At 35.5% G+C, this 9,559-nt stretch overlaps 2 protein-coding genes across 3 annotated transcripts; both read left to right on the forward strand.

Moving 5' to 3' along the window:
• The first annotated feature begins 1,685 nt into the window (after window positions 1-1,685).
• LOC148306386 (uncharacterized) lies at window positions 1,686-8,406 on the forward strand. 2 transcript variants are annotated; one of them, XM_088265089.1, is made up of 4 exons: window positions 1,686-2,447; window positions 3,360-3,528; window positions 3,868-4,114; window positions 7,595-8,406. In XM_088265089.1, exons 2-4 carry the CDS (start codon window positions 3,410-3,412, stop codon window positions 8,165-8,167), a joined length of 939 nt encoding a protein of 312 aa, XP_088121215.1. In that variant the 5' UTR covers window positions 1,686-2,447; window positions 3,360-3,409; the 3' UTR covers window positions 8,168-8,406. The 2 variants fall into 2 exon arrangements, with proteins under 2 accessions (XP_088121215.1, XP_088121216.1); XM_088265090.1 differs by having other exon boundaries at window positions 3,369-3,528.
• On the forward strand, window positions 5,414-7,003 carry LOC148306387 (uncharacterized). The gene is made up of 2 exons (XM_088265091.1): window positions 5,414-5,932; window positions 6,363-7,003. The coding sequence occupies exons 1-2, from the start codon at window positions 5,576-5,578 to the stop codon at window positions 6,900-6,902; spliced, it is 897 nt and encodes a 298-aa protein (XP_088121217.1). The 5' UTR covers window positions 5,414-5,575; the 3' UTR covers window positions 6,903-7,003.
• Window positions 8,407-9,559: the final 1,153 nt, after the last annotated feature.

Here is a 9,559-nt window from a genome sequence, read left to right on the forward strand (position 1 = left end):
AATAGATATATTACCATATCAAGTCACTTCCAGTTTCCAGTTCCAGTGCATGGAATATTGCAGATGGATAGTATGGATATCATAGTTGAGCAGCAAATTAGTAAAAAGTATAAAAATTCTCTAGTCCCAACTATATCATGGTTTCACTCGCTTCACTCATAACGAAGTGTTGATGTTCCTAAAAGTAAACAATAAATATGGAAGATGAACACTCCAATACATAATTCCTTCCATTTTCAATTTGTCGTCTGTGGAGGTAAGAGGGTAAACAAAAATTTGGACCAACGGAAAATAAAGGAATGGGTAAATGATCAAGATAACGCTTGATGTATTATAATATTAACATACTGTAATAATCGTAAAAAAAAATTGTGTGCATATTATGTTAAACTAGATAAATAAAAAGAACTCCAACGTGGCTTGGTGAGTCTGCAAAAAAATATGTAAGTGAATTTATAAATGATTGTAGGTATACAATAAAAAGCTAAGTCAAAAAGCGTTTGAAGCATGCACTCACACCTTTACAACACCATATTGTATTATCCGATGTGACCAATAATGAGTGAGTTGAAAAAAGGGGCATGAAAAACGAAATTATTACTTTTCCCCAACCATATGTATGTTTATATTTTTAAAATAAATTAAATAAAAAAACTAAATATATGTTATTCTGGTGTTACAACGAAATGATCCATCAATGAGAATATGATCCAAAGTGGATGAAGCAAGGGGGTGGGGTGTTTTGAGCATGGTGCAAAAGTTTGCTTACTATTAGCAATATGAGCATGTTAGTTTAAATTTCTAAGTAGTGCCGTTAGTAGTAGTCACATTTTTAATGGTGTTTACTAAGTTAAATTTAAAATCACGTATTATGTAACTATGTTACTGTCAAATCGATTAATCAAACTACTGCCGTTGAAATGTGGAAGTTTTATTGAATATTCCCAAACTGAAATATTTTCTTGACGTAGTATAATTTTTTGATGTGTTTCGCGTCTAAAAATTATTATTGTTGCAATTGTCAAATACGTTGCGGCTTCGGTTACGCAATAGCAATTTGCTACTTTAATTTTTAATGATGTGTTATTATCTTTATATAGGATTGTCATTAGTCATTAGTAATATCGGTGTCGACATAGTATTGCGTTATTTTAATGACTAAGAATACCCGGTGTCTTCTATTAACCAAACAATAACATTATACGGCCGAAAAACAATATAGTCGCATGAATTATGAAATAACATGGATATAAATTAAAAAGGTGAGGTGTTTAATACAATATTTCGCCATAAAAATTAAATGTCAGCCATTCTTGCGAAACACAAAGTAAACTCGGTGCAGTCACCGGCTCGAAATTTTTAAGGGTGAAAATCCAAAGGAGAAAAGACAGGTATGTGTTTTTAAGTTCTTTACAATATGTGAACTGTCCTGCGCTCTCTGGAGATTCTGATATTGGATTAAAGAGTGGTAAGTATATTTTATGAGATAAAGAACACTACTTCTGCATGGGAAAAGAATTAAAGGTAGGATATGGAGAATAGCAGAAATGCCACTTTGCGTACCGGTACTCGTAATACCGTCAGCAAGCCGTACACCGCTGATTTTTACGAGCTCCCATATCATTCATTACCTCGTCTTCATGTTCTATAGTAAATTACCGGCGCTTAGCACCTAAAACCCCAAACGAATGCAACGTCATTTGTCATGACAAACATATTTTCAAAGACAATTCAAAGTATTGGTTTGATGATTTTCTACCTGCCACGAATTTTTCAAAAAAGTACTATTTTTTTACACTAATTATAGTCTTTTTTTTATTTTATTACAATATGTTCATTTATCATTTCAATAATGTCCCTCAGATAAATAATAGATTTAAATTTTATAAAAGGCCCCTTCGAGTATTTGGATTTTTTTTCTGATTATTATTATTTTACGTATCATTTTCGATTGTTGACCGATATTCGATGGAATGATGGTGCGACACAAAAAGTGATCATAACCATTGGAATTATGCTTAGCGTTTGCTAGAGTTGCTAGTTTTTATTGAAATTAAACGTCAAACAAAACTTGAGAATTCCACCGATAATGTTTTTGAACGTACTGCAAAGTTTGGGTAATCTATCCACGACGCACACACCCGCAACCTCCGTGCCGCGTTTATACCCGCTAGATCGGAACGAAGTAGTACTCTTATCTCTGTCATTTCCAGCGGGAAGAAAAGAGACTAAGCTATGTCTCAGCGGCTGCGGAAACGCGGTCCGGAGCTGGTATTTAGTGTTTAGTGCGCGCCGCTCAGTTCCTTGCAGCCCTCTATCGGGATTGCTGGATAACTGGATAACGCGTTCGTCCGACGAGTTTTAAAAATTATCTATTTTTTAAAAATATTAACAAAGATTAGTGCATACATATGTGCACTAATTCTCCACCACGGACATACAAAGTAGTAAGTCCATTTTTGTATTTTTTGACGAGTTATTTCGTAGCAGGGCTGCTATCACAAAATCACATTGTGAATAAACCCGAAATTGAGCGAGTTTTATCAACATTTTTATCACAGGTGTTCCAGATTTATTTATTTGACCTTCAGACTAGATCTTTCTGTTGCGCTACATAGGCACGAGATAAAAATGCTAATTTATTAAACGGCGAATTTATTGCACCATATATTATACCTTGACATTGTAACAGTCCATCCAAAAAAGATATTAGGTCGATTCCCACCATATTCTGAATCAACGACACTCAACAATCATGTGTCGGAAACGGATAGCGAACATAGTCGTCATCCGTTACGTTTAACGAGATTTACAATAACAATTTATGTTCGTGCAATCTTGTGCAATATTTAAAAAAAATAAGTGTCTCTGGTCTATTTGCTTTTCCATAGGTCAATTAAATTTTTACGCCGCCTATACTCATAATTAGACTTTTATTTTTTTTAAATTTCATTATTTAATTCGGCAGTCACTTTTTAGTAACATCTATCCATTTTAAATTTGTTTTACTCTGTAAATACCACTTTTTTAATTACCTAATATCCAAATGACTGAAATCTAGCTACGGCTTATGCAACACCGCTTATCATGACCCTACTCAGGCTTCAACTTTTTAAGTTTTATAGCATATGCCTACTCGTGAGTGGATTTACTATTTACGTTTAAAGTGACTAATTTCAAACACCGTTCAATACGGTTTCAAATACGGAAATTGTTCTCTCAATATATCGACGGCCACCTAACAAAATGATAAACTGGCTAATTATATAATGACAGGCCGTGAATGCGTTTGAAGGAATTTAATCGCTCAGTTCGTAGAACATGTCTAGAAAACCAAATATCTAATTAAATAATATCAGGTCTCGCAGGATCCAGTTACCGCATCCATCGAACTTCTCGACCCGAAGCAATGGATGACCTTAGTAGCCAAAACATGGACTTGACTTACATGGAGTCTATGAAGTTAATATGCGCCTTCAAGAAACACGCCATCTTGTGGAACCCTCACGTCGTTGGATTCCATAACAGGTACGTATCCCACTTTATATTTATCTATGTGTAATACATATGTGGTATGCTTTCTGGGGACAGAAAGGTTAACCAAAATATAGAAACTAAAGTGAATGCTGGGAACAGGTTGAATGGCGTATTAAATAAAATCAGCAAGTAGCAAACAAAAGCCTAATAGCGGAAACTAAACTAGCACTGCAGAACGCTGTCCTAGCGAATAAAGGATTAAAGGATAAGGAGATGTATGATCCTATGGGAATGGGGTGATGGTTAGTTAGTTCATATTTATACCAGTTTTCGTACAGAAGCTACTATCAGAAAGTAGTTAAGGTGTCTGATTGGGATTTTGGCCAACAGGGAGAGTAAGGAGGAGGCGTGGAAGATAGTGGCAGCGGAGTCGGGGATCCACCCGGATGTCTGCAAGAGAAAGATGAAGTCCTTCGTGTCCTCGTGTCGCAGAGAGAAGATAAAGATCATAAAAAGCAGAGCGACCGGGAATCCTGCGGATGTGTACGATCCAAAATGGAGGTACTGGAACGCCTTCAAATTCCTGAGGGGGTTGGAGGATGATGACGAGGATCCACTAGGAACTGCCCCAGAACAGGTACTAATATGCCCGAATTCAGCGTATAATAGAAATAAATATAGAGGGGCGGCTACAGGAAAACTAGACTGCTTTATACCATATACCGCTTCGTCAAAGTTTCTAAAAAAAATCTGTTGGATTAGTATTTTTTAATCAAGAATTTTATCAAGATATTATTTATTATGTCAACGAATTTAAACTTTATTTATTTAATACTCGTACATTTACAATTTATTTTATATACAGGTTATAATATGAATAAATATGTAAGATTTTTCTTAAAATGTTGACACGGAACCGAACCATATACCAAATATGTGGAAGTCCTAACCAAAAAGTTACTTTCCAAATATTGCACTAAAATCCTTTAAATGCAAATCTGTTATGTTTACTATATTCTATCGAAATCTTAATGTAAGTTGCGACAAACGTGACTAATCCTGTGTTAAACCAATATGAAATGATTAAATCGTACCAAAACGTAACAATTTTACAAGCTAGAATTCCTGATTACTTAAATCATTTAATGGAAATGTAACATTTTGGTGAGAACCTCCACTGATCGTCCATTATATTTGAGTTCATTTTACGCCAATTTTTTTAACGCCAGCGTCTCTCGGAACGGAAATTCGGGGTAAAACGAGGTTTACCTGTACTACTTATTTACTGTTCAAGCAAACGAACATGTTTCCCGAACGACTCGCGTAGGGGTAATTTCAGAAATTAGCCCGCTATTAATCGATTTTGCCGAATTCGTCCCTGATAAGGAAAAATTAGTTTTTGGGAATGTTGAATAAACACCAAAAACAAACACCACACATTGAACGACCATTTTCGTCATTTAATACAAATCATGGGCTGGTGTATATCAGTTTGAATTCGACTGTCGCGAAGTGTTTGCATCGTTTTAAGGCATCCTCGAAATATCAGTGAATTAAAAAGTGAATATTTTTATTTTGGAGTTCGTTTGGAAATAAATTGTGATTATTATTATAATACAGTACTTAAATTCATTAAATTTTAATTATTTTTTTCATATTTAAAAAAATGGTTTTCAACCCCTGCCTAAAACCCGTACCTGAATTTATACGTAATTATTTTTACAATACACTAATTAAATTATTTCAATTTAAATTAATTTTGTAAGAAAAATCATATACCATAAAATCATGGTTTTCAACCCCTGCCTTGATAATGTCGGTAAAGATGTCATCCTGTTACTAGTCAAATAAAAAAAAAGTGAAAAAACTTAATAGTTGTTGTTTTATTGTGGAATATAATTTTGGCGGCCTAATTGGCACAATTACCCCTACGTGCGACGTAGAAGGCGAATGCGCCGCTTCGGGTCTGTTCGCTTCCATTCGGGAATGTGCGTGTCTATTCCAATTTGTTCGCTTCAGTGCACGGAGAGTCCGCGGAACGGCGGACGCGCGCGCGAGCTGTATTGCATTTGTGGGATTTTTAATTAATTTAAACTACATGCCGGAATTACTGACAATGGACTACACTCACGCTGAGACATTAAATTTGATAAAGGCATTCAAAAATTACCCCATCTTATGGGATACAAACATAAAGGCTGTCAGCCACTGCGATCGAAAAAGCAAGGCCAATGCGTGGAATGAGATCTCAGCTGCGGTGGGCGTCCACTCGGAGCTATGCAAGAGGAAGATCGACTCTCTTTACGCTTCTTATAGGAGAGAGAAGAGTAGGCTTACGAAGAGTCTAGAAACGGATAATCCGGCCACTCCAAAATGGATATATTGGAACGCGTTCAAGTTCTTGAGGGGTTTGGCTGATGATGAAGATGACCCTCTCGGAAATGGTCCAACAAATGTGAGTATATCTAAAATTGTAAATAAATTCAAATAATTCAAAAATAGATCCAACGGTTATCGTAAAACTGATAATTTAATTTGCAAATCAAACAAGGAACAGAAGAGTTAATGCCACGGTTATATTATTTATTGATCCGGCATTAACTTTGTGGAATGACATGTTGATTATTTTTTTAAATTTAACACTTGAATATACCACTTCAGCAGTATTTAGAACCTTTTAAATATTTAAATATAAAATTCAAATTCCTTAAATGGCAACTGTTTTCTTGATATTTGACTATTTTTAATTATTTTTATTTTTATTACTTTTTAATACATGTTTTATTTTTTGTTAAACGTCTCACTAGGCATTTGGAGCGTCTACTTAAAACCAAATTGTTTTTTCATGTACTGTATTATTGTATGGCAATTTTTTTGCATTACAGACACCTGCGGAAGAGTTAACATCTTGGTCTACTTCCAAAATGTTGGCGCACAAACACAGACTAACGACAATGCCCCCCTTACCGGCCAAACCCCAAGCCCCGTTGCCAACAGTTCCAGCAACCACTCCCTCGCCCCCGGATGCGACTCCACGCCAGGGAACCTCGCAACACGCAAAGCTTCAAGGAAAAGAAATAGACGACGAGTACACGGCTATAGGAGTAACTGTCGAAGCCAAATTGAGGAAAATGTCCTACGACCAAAGACTCTTCGCAGAGAACATCATCAACCAGGCTCTTTACAAAGGATTGCTTTTCCAGCTGACTGCTTACTCCGAGATCAGAAATAATGACTTTCCTCCGGAATACTGTCAGCCAGCGGAAGACTTCAGTAGCAAATCTAAGGAGCACTGGGAACAATCACATACTAACGAATCTTCTAAAAGGATTAGATCTATTCCTATCAAAAGAAGGGTATTTTCAAATTCAAGCTCATCGACATCCGAAGAAGAACAACCGATCTCCAAGTTGCAACGTCTTTGATTCAGCTTTAACTGAGAATTTGTACCCCTCATATGTTTTACTTTAGGATAAGTGAATTTATATTATTAATCTGCTATTAAATAATATTTTTTTTCTTTTTACATCATTTGCTTTTATTATTTAATGTCCTCTCTCCGATGTTTAAAAGGTTGCTACAATAGTTTCTTCAAAGTTATACAAACTGAAAGACGCGAGTGAAGATTTTTTCAAATATACGGAACACAATTTAGTATATTTTCAAATAATATTTTTTTGTCATTTACCGTATATCGAATGTGTAGTGGGAACTTTTCTTCTTACGTTTTCCCTTTATCCGCACCCGTTGGTACATATGGTACTATTGCTTCGACGTTTTACGGTTGATAATTTGTTATTTTTTGTTGACCGTGCCGAGAATTCTTGTATGATCGCCAAAAATTCTGTATGTTCTAATAGTTATTTATGAAAATTGTAAACACTAAAAAAAATTACACGTGCCTAATTGAATTTAACATATATACTCGTATTACAATTTGTTTTATGCATATTTTCCTCAGCCGGTTATTAAACAAGAATACAATTCGTTTTATTTAAAACGTCTCGATGATTCACATAGACATAACCCAGATATTTTTTCATTACGAAAGTAGAGTCTCGCGCAAAAGTAATTTATTTTTATGTTATGTAGGTGACTAATAACTTTCTTTGCTCAGGACATTTTGGATCCCACGATGACACCTTCTTGGCTCAAATCGAGGATGCTCGGCAAACGAAAAAAGACCGTCCCGAAGCCCATCCCGGCCCCCCTGGCAACCAACCAACAAGCGGCAGCTCCCAGCGCGGGGGACGAGTACCACTCCATCGGCCTCACTGTCGCCGCCAAGCTGCGGAAGATGTACCGAGACCAGAGGCTGTTCGCGGAAAACCTCATCAACCAAGCCTTATTCAAAGGAATGATGTTCCAGCTGACCAGACAGTCGGAAATCAAAACGCCACCTCTCAAACCGCCTCCTGCAATACCTAAGGAAAAATGTGCCTTACCAAAAGACAGCAGTTCTGTTTCTTCAACTTCTCCGGCCTTGGATTCCAATAAATCAACAGTTGAGAATAATACCGACGATAATAATATGAAACGAGGAAGTTCAGATGAATTGAAATCAACAGCTCGAGAAAAATCTCTCTCACTTCCTTCGATAAGTCAATTAGTAATGGGAAGTCGAATAATTGAATCGAGATCGCTCTCGCCGGATGATTCTAGTGATTTCAAAGAATTAACAATTCTTTAATACGAATTAGTTTTCAAAGGTACAATATTAGTCCTTTAGTCTAGAGATAAGCTTCAAACATTTGTGATATGAATTTAAAGATATTTTTAAATAAAATAGAAAAATACCGAATAATTTATGTAACGTGATATTTGCCTTCGTTAAATAGGAACAACTTTGTTGTCTGTCGTGCTGTTGAATATTCTATTGGTAATAAAAATTGTTTAATACGTCAAAGCGAGACTGTGATTAAAGAAAAAGTATTTTTAACGACCTAATTCACAAACGTCGATTTTGAAAACAATTTTAAAATATTGTACGATATGTTATTTTATCCTTTATATTGAAAACACTCGTACGTTGGTATGAGAATATTAAGTAGATTCATCAGATTTAAAATTTAAAGTAAAAGTACTTGAATAATGGCTTGATGAAAAAGTATCATTATTACACCTGGAAGCAATGTTAACACTCTATTACGGCATGAATTATGGTAAGTATATTATTTAAAGAAATCATTAAAGCAGATTCACAAACTCGTGTATCACATTCGTATATATTTACACGGAGCAGAATTCATCGGATACGTTAGTCAGGTATCAGCTAATCGACGGGAGTAATGGACTCTCCCGAATCTTGGCTCAGCACACCTGAAATGAAGTCCACTAATGTGAACCTGTGACGTCATCTCGTCGTTTGATAGGTCATAACAGAACACGCCTAGCGACCTATTTTCGACTTGACTTTATTTCAGGGGCAGGCTAAATTCTTCCTGTATAATATTACCATCGAAAGTCTGGCGTAGTCCGAGCATACGATAATTTAAATCAGTGTTATCACTTTTATCGACCGTAATGACTATATAAACACGAATGCATATGGCTTACCAGACGGTATTTTCAGAATTGCAGCCTGGTTACCATGGATATAGCGAGAATCGCCGACTTTGAACATTGCACAAAGGTCGCTTTACCTTATGCTGTCACGATGATCCGTAAACAAAAATTATGAAAATACGCGACGGCATGGCATTTGACAGAGACTGATTGTTTATAAGCTTTAAGTGACAACACAAATCACATTTTCAGCGAAAACTTCATAGGTGACATCTATGGTTGAAGTGAGTCGAATCCTTTATTTATGCGGGAGATACAAATTATTTTATATAAAAGTTTGAAACGTATCTGATATACCTTTTTAGCCAATATACTTTTTAAATTTTTAGTTCAAATTTAACATTTTACCCGTTTTGAAGATTCAGAGTGGTATTTTGAATGTATCCTTATGTTTGTTCACAAATGCTGGATTCTCGCTACATTTAGGAGCTCTTTATATTAGGATTTTATTGATTTCTCAAAATAGATAAAGATTCGGAGACATTATAAATATTAGCTTAATTAATCATCAATATCT

The sequence above is a fragment of the Brachycentrus maculatus genome, unplaced genomic scaffold, assembly GCF_059751285.1.
Source record: "Brachycentrus maculatus isolate JH-2025_06_01 unplaced genomic scaffold, ASM5975128v1 h1tg000242l, whole genome shotgun sequence".
Classification (NCBI taxonomy): domain Eukaryota; kingdom Metazoa; phylum Arthropoda; class Insecta; order Trichoptera; family Brachycentridae; genus Brachycentrus; species Brachycentrus maculatus.

What these genes read in the sequence shown, in the direction of transcription:
- LOC148306387 (XM_088265091.1), top strand. Translation starts at nt 5,576, where the DNA reads ATGCCGGAATTACTGACAATGGACTACACTCACGCTGAGACATTAAAT. An exon ending in TCGGAAATGGTCCAACAAAT is followed by an intron (nt 5,933 to 6,362) that starts GTGAGTATATCT and finishes TTTGCATTACAG; the next exon opens with ACACCTGCGGAAGAGTTAAC.
- LOC148306386 (XM_088265089.1), top strand. Translation starts at nt 3,410, where the DNA reads ATGGATGACCTTAGTAGCCAAAACATGGACTTGACTTACATGGAGTCT. An exon ending in GTCGTTGGATTCCATAACAG is followed by an intron (nt 3,529 to 3,867) that starts GTACGTATCCCA and finishes TTTGGCCAACAG; the next exon opens with GGAGAGTAAGGAGGAGGCGT. An exon ending in TAGGAACTGCCCCAGAACAG is followed by an intron (nt 4,115 to 7,594) that starts GTACTAATATGC and finishes TTCTTTGCTCAG; the next exon opens with GACATTTTGGATCCCACGAT.